This window comes from Ahaetulla prasina, chromosome 1 (assembly GCF_028640845.1).
Source record: "Ahaetulla prasina isolate Xishuangbanna chromosome 1, ASM2864084v1, whole genome shotgun sequence".
Classification (NCBI taxonomy): domain Eukaryota; kingdom Metazoa; phylum Chordata; class Lepidosauria; order Squamata; family Colubridae; genus Ahaetulla; species Ahaetulla prasina.
The window spans coordinates 189,313,629-189,327,919 of record NC_080539.1 but is presented as its reverse complement, the minus strand read 5'-3'; the positions used below and the strand labels follow the sequence as shown (position 1 = coordinate 189,327,919).

The 14,291-nt window shown below is 51.7% G+C and overlaps 1 protein-coding gene across 15 annotated transcripts in view; it reads left to right on the top strand.

Annotated features, from left to right (window-relative positions):
* HDAC4 (histone deacetylase 4) overlaps positions 1 to 14,291 on the top strand; it is a 612,734-nt gene that overhangs the window by 290,139 nt on the left and 308,304 nt on the right. Inside the window, exon 1 of one of the 15 annotated variants that reach the window (XM_058185449.1) lies at positions 9,160 to 14,026. The exons of the other annotated variants lie outside the window; for them this stretch is intronic. Coding sequence (XP_058041432.1) covers positions 13,908 to 14,026 — 119 coding nt within the window. The 5' untranslated portion in view covers positions 9,160 to 13,907. Of the gene's footprint in view, positions 1 to 9,159; positions 14,027 to 14,291 lie in introns of those variants that run through there. 15 annotated transcript variants of the gene reach the window in all.

Sequence of the window (14,291 nt, the reverse complement as noted above, 5' to 3'; positions counted from 1 at the left end):
TCTTCCCCACCCTGAAATACCTCACGTGCACTTAACGAGCCTCATATTCGATAGCGAATGCGTGGACAAAAGGAGGGAGTGATCCTGTTCAAGGTACGAGATTCATTCCCAAGAATCTTTGGGTTACAAATGGAATGGGCAGGCTCTTGTCATTTTCTGTTTGGCCTTCCCTTGATGATCACCCACAAACAACAACTGATGCAAAATGTAGCTGCTTATTTGTTGTTCATAAAAACTACCTCATATAACTCCAGTATCCCAAGCACTGCTTTCTAGTATAATTTATGGTGCTGGTTATCAGGTTTACTACCTTTAAAGTCTTTCATGACTATGGACCTGGTAAATTACAGAATTTGCCCATCCAAGGCAGAGAATATCTGCTAAATGAGGTGTAGTAGGACAATATATGAAGATGGGCCCTTTCTTTAGGGTTTCTCCTCTTGTGGGAGACTACCATCAGATACAAGCTTTGCATGTTAGAATAGAATGAATGAGCTGGAAGGGATCTTGGAGGTCTTCTCGTCCAGCCCCCTGCTCAGGCAGGAGCATCTATACTATTTCAGATAAGTGACTGTCTAGATCAGACCTGGGCAAATTAAGGCCCGCGGGCCACATCCGGCCCTTTGTACGTCCCTGTCCGGCCCGCGTGAGGCCAATCATAAACACCATAAATTAAACTTTTTTTTTAACTTTTATAAATTGCACTGGTTCAATAATTGTTTTTCTTATTTAACCAATAGACCACAGTTTCACATAACCTAATATACATATTTACAGAGTGCTTTATTCTTCTGATTATCAGTACCAGCTATTCAAAATATTTAATTTAAGTATTTTACAATGAAAGAAAGTTGGTGGCCCTCTGACACAATTCAGGCTTCTCATGCGGCCCCTGATAAAAATTAATTGCCCACCCCTGGTCTAGATTCTTCTTAAAAATCTCCAGTGATGGAGCATCCACAATTTCTGAAGGCAAGATGTTCCACTGGTTAATTGTCCTCACTTTTAAGGAAGTTTCTCCTTAATTCCAGGTTGCTGGAATTTAGTTAATATTTAGGAAATTATCAATATCTTCTAAAGAACATTTGGACTGTGAAATGAAAACTGGATACTGAAAACTGGAAAACTGGGGCCATAGGAATCAGTTGGGCTTGTTGATCGCGTACCTGGCTCCTTGCTGCGTGACCACAGCCCTGCCTGAGTGTTGGAGGTACTTGCCGCTGTGGCGGTTGAGACCCCCAGACTTATAGTCATGGGGGATTTCAACTTGCCATCAGCTGGCTTGTTATCGACAGCAGCTCGGGAGTTCCAGGCCGCCATGACGGCCTTGGACTTGATTCGAGTAAATGATGGCCCTACGCACATGGGGGGAGGCACGCTGGATCTGATTTATATCTCTGGACAGTGGTTAAATGATCTGGAATTAGATGATTTAGTAACAGAACCAATGTCATGGTCCGATCATTTTCTCCTTCGCCTAGACTTCTGTACCACCACTCACCATCGCAGGGAGACGGAACCTATACGTTGGTTCCGTCCCAGGCGCCTGATGGACCCCGAGAGGTTCCTGACGGAGCTTGGGCCATTCCCTGAGGATCTGGCCCACGGCACGACTGAGGAACTAGTCGTGGCCTGGGAACAGGCCGCGGCTGGGGCCTTGGACCGTGTCACGCCTTTGCGGCCTCTGACCCGGCGCAGATCTCGTCCGGCCCCTTGGTTCTCCGAGGGGCTGAGGGAGATGAAACGCCGGAGAAGACACCTAGAGAGCACCTGGAGGTCCAGTTGCTCCGAAGCTGACCTACCTAGGACCTACCTAGTGGCAATGAGGGAGGTGAGGCGTTCTTACGCGTCCACCCTCATTGCGTTGGCAGATTACCGCCCGGCCGCCCTGTTTCGGGTGACCCGCTCCCTCCTTCATCAGGAGGTGCGGGATGACCCTTTGCAGGGACGAGCCGAGGAGTTTAGTGGTTATCTATATGATAAAATCGCTCAGCTCCGGGACGGTCTGGACCGAAATTGGGATGATCCAAGCGACGGAGAGGAGGCACGTCTTGTCGAGTCTGTTTGGGATGAGTTTGACCCTGTGGCTCCCTGTGGCTCCCTGTGGCTCCCGAGGACGTGGACAGGTTGTTGGGGAGGCTTCACGCCACGACATGTTTACTGGACCCGTGCCATTCCTGGCTGGTACTGGCCACTCAGGAGGTGACACGAGGCTGGCTCCAGAGGATTATCAACGCTTCTTTGTTGGAAGGGGTTTTCCCTGCCGCCTTGAAAGAGGCGGTGGTGAGACCCCTCCTCAAGAAGCCCTCCCTGGACCCAGCTATTTTGGGTAATTATCGTCCAGTCTCCAACCTTCGCTTTGTTGCAAAGGTTGTAGAGAGTGCTGTGGCGCGACAGCTACCCCAATACCTGGATGAAGATGTCTATCTAGACCCGTTCCAGTCCGGCTTCTGACCCGGATACAGCACGGAGACAGCTTTGGTCGCATTGGTGGATGATCTCTGGAGGGCCAGGGACAGGGGTTATTCCTCTGCCCTGGTCCTATTAGACCTCTCAGCGGCTTTTGATACCATCGACCATGGTATCTTGCTGCGCCGGTTGGGGGGATTGGGAGTGGGAGGCACCGTGTAACGGTGGTTCTCCTCCTATCTCTCCGACCGGTCGCAGATGGTGTTGACAGGGGGGCAGAGGTCGACCGCGACATGCCTCACTTGTGGGGTGCCGCAGGGGTCGATTCTCTCGCCCCTTCTGTTCAACATCTACATGAAGCCGTTGGGTGAGATCATCAGTGGCTTCGGGGTGAGATACCAGCAGTACGCGGATGACACCCAGCTGTACTTTTCCACCCCGGGCCACCCCAATGAAGTTGTTGAAGTGCTGTCCCGGTGTTTGGAAGCCGTACGGGTCTGGATGGGGAGAAACAGGCTCAAGCTTAATTCCTCCAAGACGGAGTGGCTGTGGATGCCGCAGCTGACTGTTGGAGGCGAGTTACTGGCCCCAAAGGATAGGGTGCGCAACTTAGGTGTCCTCCTGGATGATCGGCTGTCGTTTGAAGATCATTTGACGGCCGTCTCCAGGAGGGCCTTCCACCAGGTTCGCCTGGTTCGGCAGTTGCGCCCCTTCCTTGATCGGGATGCCTTGTGCACAGTCACTCATGCGCTCGTTACCTCTCGCTTGGATTATTGTAATGCTCTCTACATGGGGCTCCCCTTGAAGTGCACTCGGAGGCTTCAGTTAGTCCAGAATGCAGCTGCGCGGGTGATAGAGGGAGCTACTCGTAGCTCCCACGTAACACCGCTCCTGCGCAGACTGCACTGGCTACCTGTGGCCTTTCGAGTGCACTTTAAGGTTTTGGTTATGACCTTTAAAGCGCTCCATGGCTTAGGGCCTGGGTACTTACGGGACCGCCTGCTGTTACCACATGCCTCCCACTGACCCGTACGCTCTCATAGAGAGGGACTTCTCAGGGTGCCGTCCGCCAAACAATGTCGGCTGGCGGCCCCCAGGGGAAGGGCCTTCTCTGTGGGGGCTCCCACACTCTGGAACGAGCTTCCCCTGGGTTTACGCCAAATACCTGACCTTCGGACATTCCGTCGTGAACTGAAGACACATCTTTTCATTCGCGCAGGGCTGGCTTGAATTGAATTTTATCAATTTAAAATTTTTCTATTAATTAATTTTAAATGGGGTTTTAGTTTTTATATATTTTAACTTTTTTTTTTTTTTTTGTTTACATTTATACCCCGCCCTTCTCCGAAGACTCAGGGCGGCTTACAGTGTATAAGTTTTCAGGCTAGTTTTAAAATAAGTTTTTTAATTTGCATTTTAAATTGTACATTTTATTACCTGTTTTATTTTTGCCTGTACACCGCCCTGAGTCCTTCAGGAGAAGGGCGGTATAAAAATCAAATAAATAAAAAATAATAAAAATAAATAAATAAATAACTGAAATGAATGGTGGCACTGTTTCAACATTGCATATCATGAGTATAACATGGAATTGTGTTATTAAGATGTGTCTATGTGGGTTTTTTTCGAATAATTTTATGAATAATTACAAATAGAAAATAAAACTACAAAAATGCAAAAATAAAATTACAAAACGGTTAGTATAAAAAAAGAGAAAAAAACAGAAAAAAGGAGGATAACTTCCCCCTTCATCCCAGTAGGTAGAAACAATTTTAATAGTTTATCATTATCTCTAAATATAACAAACTCGCTTTACCCCATAACTTATCCTGTGACTAAAAATCAAAATGCTCTATCATTTGCTCTTTGTCAGGAAAAGTCCAGTAAAGGAAACCATATATTGCAAATTTTCTATTTTAACTCTGATCAAATAAGCCAAATCCTTGACTTCTCACATGTACTATGTCAACAATCTTTCCTTCGTCCAAAGAGATTTCGGCAATTCAGATCCAACATCCAGCTGTGATTCTCCTTGCAATCCAGCAATCCCAATATCAACAGGATGTCAGTTCACCATGATTTCTCCATAGTGTGGCAATGGGAGGTGCCATTTGGGCTATTCCAGTCTCTAGCTCTATGGTCTCTGAGTTGAAAGAAAAACTTCTGAGGATCCGCCTCCCTGACGTTCCCCAGCATTTTTCAACTCAGCCTCAGCTATGGTTGCTTAATTTTTAGCTCCAGAGCTTTAGAGCTGAACAATATTATTCCCTGGATATCCTTTTCTTATTTTGGATTTTGGTTCTCTTTCCGTTCCTTTCAGGTAAAAGTTGTTTCTTTTATCTTGATTTTTCTTGGATCTATGATTGTTGCTTGCAGCTAGGGAGGGCTCTCCATTGATATGGATTGGAGCTGGGGGGTTGCCCTTTCCGACGCCTCCCACCCTCCCCTTTTCCTCTGGTAACTCTGCGGGGTGCTGCAGGGGTTTGCTTTCACCCCAAAGGTTGCAGCTGGCCTCCATTGTCTCGGAGCGCCTTGATAAACGTCGCTGGAGCCGCGCTAGCCTCTAGGAGCCTTGGCGCGGCTGCATTTTACTCAGGAGTTTTTTCGGCGCCGATCAGCTGTGGAGCACGTTTGTTGCTTACAGCTGGGGGCTGTTTTCAAGTTTGTCGGCCACGCCAGCCTCTTGCAGCCTGGGCTTGGGCCGTTTTATTGCTTCCTGGATTTTTGTCCCAGGAAGGAACTGTGGCAGAGCCGCTGGGCTGCCCTAGCCTTTCTTAGCCTAGTGCAGCCCTGGGAAAGAAGGAGTTAATTGAGCACCCCTTTTTCCCGCGCTTTATAAATGCGGCTTCCGGTCCGGGCGGCTTTGTTCCCCCCCGCATTGTTTTGTGGCCACAGGGCTGGCAGGGCTATCTGCATTGGGGGATGGGAGCCCTGGTAATTTTCCAGCCCTTTGTTTTGTTCCTGCGGGCTAGCTTTGCAGGACCAGAGCCTGATATCTACAGTGATCTGCAAAATTCCAGTTTGTCTGCATCGTGGGATCAGGCTTGTATATTTTCCTTTCTATCCTGTCTGTTTGCAAATAGAAAGAGAAACTGGACTTGGGACCTTTACTTCCTTGAGGGGGGTTGGTCATTTGGCAAATAGTTTGTCCTGCCTTTGTGGATTACAGAGGCTTCTGGCCTAATATCTAACTTACCATGGGAGACTCTGATAGGCAGGCTGCATTTTCTGCAGAGGGTTCTTGGTCACCTCAGCCAGATAGAGGAGGCAGAGCACCAGTCAAGCCTAGAACAGCCAGCCTTGCTGCAACTGCTAAGATTTGTACCAGGACCAATGTCCGTGCTGGCACATCCAAGGCTGAAGAAAAGACTGACCGGGCACGATAGAAAGCCATGGATAGAGAGTTTGCCAAGGCTTCAGCAGAGTTTTTACCTCAGGCCCCTTCAGACTCTGCCATTTCTGAACATCAGATGGCTTCTCCAACCCCAGATTTGCCTCCTCAGCAGGATCTGAACATACCATTTCAACCTGCAGTACCAAGTCCTGGTCACCTGATACCCTCACTGACCCTCTCCCTCAGCCTGGGACTTCTGGGGCACCACTTAGGGCCCCTGAGGCAACGTGGACTCCCACCACTGCGGGACTCCACCAAGGGGATGTGGGAGAACAAGACATGCCACAGTTTATGAAGAGGTGGCTTGAGCAGGCCATTAAGCGAGTCATTGCAGAGGAAAGGCGCCAGCAGTCTCAACCTCTCGGAGACTTTGTCTCCAGTGATGGAGTACCTCCGAGAGGGGCCTCTCGGAGACTTTGTCTCCAGTGATGGAGTACCAGGAACCTGTGACTCCTGCTCCCTCTGAAATTAGTTATTACGATGGGGAGTGGCAAGGTGAGGAGGATTTTTCTGTACCAGAGCAAGATGCCCAACCAAAACCTCCCTTCAAGGGTCTATTCAATCCTGCCCTCCTGAAACCTTTGTTATTTATTATTTATTTATTTATTTATTATTTAAATTTGTATACCGCCCTTCTCCCGAAGGACTCAGGGCGGTTCACAGCCAAGTAAAAAATGCACAGTAAATACAATTAAAATAATAGTAAAAAACTTATTTAAATTGGCCACAATTAAAATTTGGAGATAAAACCCATTAAAAACCCATAACTTAAAACAAAACAAAACAAAAAAAAAACTAACCCAGTCCAGCGCAGATAAATAAGTAAGTTTTGAGCTCGCGGCGAAAGGTTCGGAGGTCCGGAAGTTGACGAAGTCCTGGGGGGAGTTCGTTCCAGAGGGCGGGAGCCCCCACAGAGAAGGCCCTTCCCCTGGGTGTCGCCAGACGACACTGTCGCGCCGACGGCACCCTGAGGAGTCCCTCTCTGTGAGAGCGCACGGGTCGGTGAGAGGTATTCGGTAGCAGCAGGCGGTCCCGTAAGTAACCCGGCCCTATGCCATGGAGCGCTTTAAAGACGTTCACCAACACCTTGAAGCGCACCCGGAAGGCCACAGGTAGCCAGTGCAGCCTGCGCAGGATAGGTGTCACTCGGGAGCCACGAGGGGCTCCCTCTATCACCCGCGCAGCTGCATTCTGGACCAACTGCAGCCTCCGGATGCCCTTCAAGGGGAGCCCCATGTAGAGAGCATTGCAGTAGTCCAGACGAGACGTCACAAGGGCGTGAGTGACTGTGCACAAGGCACCCCGGTCTAGAAAGGGGCGCAACTGGCGCACCAGGCGAACCTGGTGGAAAGCTCTCCTGGAGACGGCCACAAATGATCTTCAAAAGACAGCCGTGCATCCAGGAGAACGCCCAAATTGCGCACCCTCTCCATCGGGCCAATGACTCGCCCCGACAGTCAGCCGCTGGACTCAGCTGACTGTACCGGGATGCCGGCATCCACAGCCACTCCGTCTTGGAGGATTGAGCTTGAGCCTGTTTCTCCCCATCCAGACCCGTGACGGCTTCCAAACATCGGGACAGCACTTGATAGCTTCATTGGGGTGGCCGGTGTGGAAAAGTACAGCTGGGTGTCATCAGCGTACAGCTGGTACCTCACACCGAAGCCACTGATGATCTCACCCAGCGGCTTCATATAGATGTTGAACAGGAGGCGAGAGAATCGACCCCGCGGCACCCACAAGTGAGGCGCGCGGTGACCTCTGCCCGTCAACACCGTCTGCGACCGGTCGGAGAGATAGGAGGAGAACCACCGATAAACGGTGCCTCCACTCCCAATCCCTCCAACCGGCGCAGCAGGATACCATGGTCGATGGTATCAAAAGCCGCTGAGAGGTCTAATAGGACCAGGGCAGAGGAATAACCTATCCCTGGCCCTCCAGAGATCATCCACCAACGCGACCAAAGCCGTCTCAGTGCTGTAACGGGTCGAAGCCGGACTGGAACGGGTCCAGATAGACAGTTTCCTCCAGGTGCAGGGGAAACTGATATGCCACCATACTCTCTACAACCTTCGCGCGGGTTGGAGACCGACGATAATTACCTAAAACAGCGGGTCCAGGGAAGGCTTCTTGAGGAGGGCCTCACCACCGCCTCTTTCAAGGCGGCCGGAAAGACTCCTCCAACAAGGAAGCACTCGTAATCCCCTGGAGCCAGCCTCGTGTCACCTCCTGAGTGGCCAGCACCAGCCAGGAGGGCACGGGTCCAGTAAACACGTGGTGGCATTCAATCTACCCAGCAACCTGTCCATGTCCTCGGAGTCACAGGGTCAAACTCATCCCAAACAACATCACCAAGACCGCCTCAGACACCCGTCTGAATCGCCACAATTTTGGTCCAGACCGTCCCTAAGCTGAGCGATTTTATCGTATAGATAACGTTAAACTCCTCAGCACGTCCCCGCAATGGGTCATCCCGCTCCCCCTGGTGAAGGAGGGAGCGGGTCACCCAGAACAGGGCAGCTGGGCGGTTATCTGCCGACGCAATGAGGGAGGAGGCGTAGGAACGCCTCGCTTCCCTCAGTGCCACTAGGTAGGTCCTAGTATAGGATCTAACTAGTGTCCGATCAGCCTCTGAACGGCTGGACCTCCAGGAACTCTCTAGGCGTCTTCTCCGGCGTTTCATCCTCTCAGCTCCTCGGAGAACCAAGAAGCCGGTTGGGATCTGCGCCGGGTCAGAGGTCGCAAAGGCACGACACGGTCTAAAGCCCCAGCCGCAGCCCGTTCCCAGGCTGCAGCTAGTTCCTCTGCCGTGCCGTGAGCCAGACCCTCAGGTAGTGGCCCAAGCTCCGTCCGAAACCTCTCTGGGTCCATCAGGCGCCTGGGGCGGTACCATCGTAATGGTTCCGTCTCCCTGCGGTGTTGGGGAGCGGTCAGGAAGTCCAGGCGAAGGAGAGTGATCTGACCATGACAAAGGTTCAATGACTATTTCCTTTAAGTCCAGATCTCTCAACCACTGACCAGAGACAAAAATCAGGTCCAGTGTGCCTCCCCCGATGTGAGTGGGGCCATCCACTACTTGAGTCAGGTCCAAGGCCGTCATGGAGGCCAAGAACTCCCGAGCTACCGTCGATGACGAGCCAGCAGATGGCAAGTTAAAGTCCCCCATGACTAAAAGTCTGGGGGTCTCCACTGCCACCCCGGCAAGCACCTCCAGGAGCTCGGGCAGGGCAGCTGTCACGCAGCAAGGAGCCAGGTACGCGACCAGCAAGCCCATCTGACATCTATGACCCCACCTCACAAGAGGATTCACACCGCAATCTGAGGTACAGTGGTCTCCCTCGGTTCTAGACTCTCTTTAATAGCAACCGCCACCCCTCCACCCCTACCCTGGGCCCTCGGCTGATGGAATGCACGGAAACCCGGTGGGCACATCTCGACCAGGGGCACACCCCCTTCAGTGCCCAACCAGGTCTCCGTAACGCCTATAATATCCGTGGCACCCCCCTGAATCAGATCATGTATTAGGGGGGCCTTATTGGCCACGGACCGTGCGTTGCATAACATCAGACGAAGGCCCAGGCTCTGAGGGTCTTGACCATCCGGGGAACGGGAGAAGTCAGGGGGATCGGGGCACGCGATCGCCTGCAGACATCGAACGCGTGACCCCCTATATCGATACGATCCCCCCCTTCCGCCATATCTGCCCCTCCCACTTACCGTGTTAGTAAAGGCTACAGCACGTATGGATCAGGCACCTGCAGCTTCTGGGTCCACTTTAGATAGCGGGGAACAGGATGATTTCCTGTTCACCGAGCAGGCGGTGGAGGCAGATACCATTCCTATCCCTAAGATGTTTTTTGGACTTAATACAAAGGCAGTGGACCTCACCGGCTACAGCTTCCAGGCCCACTGGGTTGGAGAATCAACTTTTTGGAGTGGATGCAGCCTTACTGAAGTTACTGGACATTCCCAAGGTGGATGCTCCGATGGCTGCTCTGACCTCTTCTTCTGTTTTGCCACCTGATGCTGAGGACGCCTTGAGGGCAGAGGAAAAGAGAGAGGTGACGGCTCTGCGCAGGGCTCACCTGGCAGATTCCTGGACTATTAGAGCCTCTACAGCGGCTTCCTTCCTTACTAGAGTGTCAGTTCGATGGTTGCGACAACTTCAGTCTCACTTAGCGCCAAATGATATACGTGCTCATCAGGATCTCTCCAAGATTTTAGCTGCTGCAGAGTACACCGCGGACGCAACCTTGGCCTCTGCCAAGTTTTCTGCCAGGGCCATGGCGGCATCTGTCACTGCTAGACGTCTGCTTTGGCTACGACACTGGCGCATGGACAGTAAGCATAAATGGAAACTGGCTTCTGTCCCCTTTGAAGGGGAACATTTATTTGGCCAGTCTCTGGATCGAAACCAGAGACAAGAGGAAGGTGCTTCCATCTCAGAGCAGGCGGGCCGATTTCCGTCAGTCACCCTACTATAGGTGGCCCTCCTTCCGTCGGGGTGAGCTGGGCCTAGCTTTCCCCGACAACAGCGGCCCTTCCAGTCATGGTCAGGTTACCAGACCGATAGATCTTCCTTTGCCAGAGATAGACAACTGCCATCAAGCCAGCCCTTCAGGGGCAACAGTGGGAGAGGAGCTTGTCGATCCAAGTGACGACTGGCTCCAGGCTCCTATTGGGGGCAGACTGGGTCTGTTTGCGGACTGCTGGGACGAACTAACAGCAGATACCTATGTCAGGGAGACAGTGCGAGCAGGGCTCTCCCTCAAATTTCTCTCCTCTCCTCCGAGGCTTTTCCTCCGTTGCCCACTTTCTCGAGACCCAGTCAAACGGGGACTCATGGAGCATTTCATGCAGCATATTCAGCATTTGCTGGATATTCGGGCCATTCAGCCGGTTCCGCTGGAGCAACGGGGGCGGGGGTTTTATTCAATATTGTTCATCGTTCCAAAGGCCTCAGGGGGGTGGAGACCAATTCTCAATTTGAAGGGACTCAACTATTACATCAGGTACAGGAGGTTCAAAATGCACTCCCTGTATTCTATCTTAGCAGGGATTAGGGAGGGAGACTTCTTAGCTTCCATAGATCTCACAGAAGCGTACCTCCAGGTACCCATCAGTCCAGACCATCGTCAGTAGCTGAGGTTTTGTTATGCCGGCCGGCATTTCGAATACAGGGCCCTTCTGTTTGGATTGGCTTCGGCCCCCCCGGACGTTTACCAAGATTTTATCTGTCCTGGCGGCATACCTCAGGTCCATCCCTATCAGGATCCAGTGTTACCTGGACGACCTTCTCATCCAGGCATCGTCCCAGCAGCTAGCAGAACAAGACTTAGCTACAACCTTAGGTGCTCTGAGGGATCATGGATTCTCCGTGAATTTGAAAAAATGTCAGGTCATACCTTCTACGAGGTTAGTGCACCTGGGGGCCCTGATATACACTTGGGCGGGTCAGGTGTTCCTATCCCAGGAGCGGCAGGAGAGCATACAAACCTTAATTCAGCTGATTCGGCAGGACCAGACGGTACCAGTGGCCCGATTGTCACAACTGATAGGGAAAATGATCTCCTGCTTGGCCATAGTTCCTTGGGCAAGGTTCCATGCTCGACCGCTCCAGTAGTTCTTGCTTCCCTTTCAGAAGGCAGGCACCAGTTCCTCGAAGGCTCGGGTCAGGGTGCCGCCACGAGTGCTGCTCTCTCTTGGTGGGAGTCGGAAGCCATCAGGAGGGGATGTTTTTTCAGGGAAACTTGCAGAGTAACGGTGATGTTGGATGCCAGCCTCTTCAGCTGGGGAGGACATTGCGGGTCCCAGGTGGCCCAGGGACGTTGGACTCGGCTGGAGCTCGATCAACAGATCAACTGGCTGGAGCTGCGGGCTGCGCGTCTGTCTCTTCAGGCTTTTCTGCCACTGGTGAGGGGGAGACATGTTCTTCTTCTCACAGACAATACAGCAACGAAGGCCCATGTCAACAGGCAAGGCGGGACTCGATCACGTTCACTGATGCTGGAGGCGGAGGCACTTTGCCAATGGGCAGAGACTCATCTGTTGTCCCTGACAGCGGACTATATTGCCGGGACGGACAACATCAGGGCAGACTGGCTGAGTCGGGCCTCAGTGGATCCATCAGAGTGGAGGCTCCATCCCAGCCTATTCGCAGCCCTCGTCGACTGGTTCAGCCAGCCGATAATCGATCTTTTCGCATACCCAACGAACACTCACCTTCCCCGGTTCCTGTCACGATTCCCAGCCCCGGGAGCAGAGGGGGTGGACGCTCTGAGGACCCCGTGGCCCAGGGGCCTCTTGTATGCTTTCCCTCCTCTACCATTGATCCCAGCTATCATCAGGAAGGTGCTGTTGGAGAGGGCAGAGATACTATTGGTAGCTCCTCATTGGCCCAGGAGGCCGTGGTTCGCCGACCTGGTTGGCCTGTTGGTGGCCATGCCCTGGAGGATTCCCCCGGACATTGTCTCCCTCAGTCAAGGACCGGTGCTTCATCCCGAGCCCCAGCGGCTCCAGTTGACCGTTTGGCAATTGAGCAGAGGCTCTTGAAACGGGAGGGGTTTTCTTCTAGGGCCATCCCTACGATGCAGGCGGCCAGGCGGCCTTCGACCATGCGCATTTACAACGCCACATGGACCACCTTTGCAGAGTGGTGTAGTTCAAGAAATTGGGATCCTACTTCGGCCTCAGTGGCGGATGTGATAGAGTTTTTACAGGATGGCCTTGAGCGGGGGCTTTCTCCTAATACCTTGAGGAGGCAGGTAGCTGCACTGGGTTCCGTTTTGCCATTTGGGGACTGGAGCTCCCTCGCTCACCATCTGAGGGTGCGTACCTTTCTGCGTGGGGCTTCTTCTTTTTTTTTTTTTTACATTTATATCCCGCCCTTCTCCAAAGACTCAGGGCGGCTTACAGTGTATAAGGCAATAGTCTCATTCTATTTGTATATTTTTTTTTTACAAAGTCAACTTATTGCCCCCCCAACAATCTGGGTCCTTATTTTACCTACCTTATAAAGGTTGGAAGGCTGAGTCAACCTTGGGCCGGGCTTGAACCTGCAGTAATTGCAGGCTACTGTGTTCTAATAACAGGCTTCTTAACAGCCTGAGCTATTCCGGCCCCTAATCTTCGCCCTCCAATGCTGCACCGTTATCCAACTTGGGACCTTGCTAAGGTTTTGCAGGCATTGACCAAGGCCCCTTTTGAACATTGGGGGAAGCCAGTCTTCGGCTTCTATCATGTAAGGTTGTTTTCCTTGTGGCCATCACGTCTGCCTGATGGATATCAGAGTTGGCAGCTTTATCGGTGAGGAAGGACCTGTGTATCTTTCACTCCAACAGGGTGGTCCTGCGGCTGGACCCTGCCTTTCTACCAAAAGTCAACTCCTCGTTTCACCGAGCACAGGAGTTGGTCCTGCCGGACTTCTGTCCAAGGCCTCGCCATGCCTTGGAGCAGACCTGGCATATGTTGGATGTTAGGTGGGCCCTCCGTATTTATATCTCAAGGACCTCTTCATTTCGGAAGACTGAATCCCTGTTTGTTTCCTATCAACCGTCAACTCTTGGCCACAGGGTGACATCGTCCACAGTGGGGCGTTGGCTTAGGTCATGTATAGCACGTGCTTACGAGCTTAAAGCTCTTCCGGTGCCTCAGGGGATAATGGCCCATTCTACTCACAGTGCAGCTACAACGGCAGCATGGGCTACCCAGGCTTCGGTTGAGGAGATTTGTAAGGCAGCTACATGGACTTCTCCATCTCCCTTCATACGTCACTATAGACTGGATGCATATGCCTCGGCAGAGGCTACCTTTGGGCGGAGGGTCTTGCAGAAAGTCCACGGAGAGTCAGGGTCGTCGGCCCAGACCAGTTCCCACCCGTAATGCTCATCAGTCTTTGGTATATCCCCAAATGGCGCCTCCCATCGCCACACTATGGAGAAGGGATGTTGGTCTTACCGTGATACATCCTTTCTCATAGGAGTGATGGGAGACGCCAGTCCCACCCTGTTTCGGTCAGGTCCGACTCCCGTGGGGGTGTGGGGGTGTTTCCTGTTTTTCTAATTTTCAGCTGGATCACTTCGGCTTCGTTGTCAAATGCTGGGGAATGTCACCAGGGAGGCAGATCCTCAGAAGTTTTTCTTTCAACTCAGAGACCGTAGAGCTAGAGACTGGAATAACCCAAATGGCGCCTCCCATCACCCCTATGAGAAAGGACGTATCACGGTAAGACCAACGTCCCTTTTCACTGGAAGTTGAAAAAAGTTCAAGATATTACTGTGTTTTGACATTTACATTGTAACTTTTAATGCTTTTATTATGTCACTTGGGTGCATATTCCTTGAGGTGTCAAAAAAGCAGATTTAGAAACAGAAATACAGGCATAAGCTGTTTCAGGCTTTAAAGATCAAAGCCAATGTTGAATATCAAAGCCAAAGCCCAGAATGCTGCCTTGAAAAGTATAGAAATTGTAAAAGCCATATAAATGCTA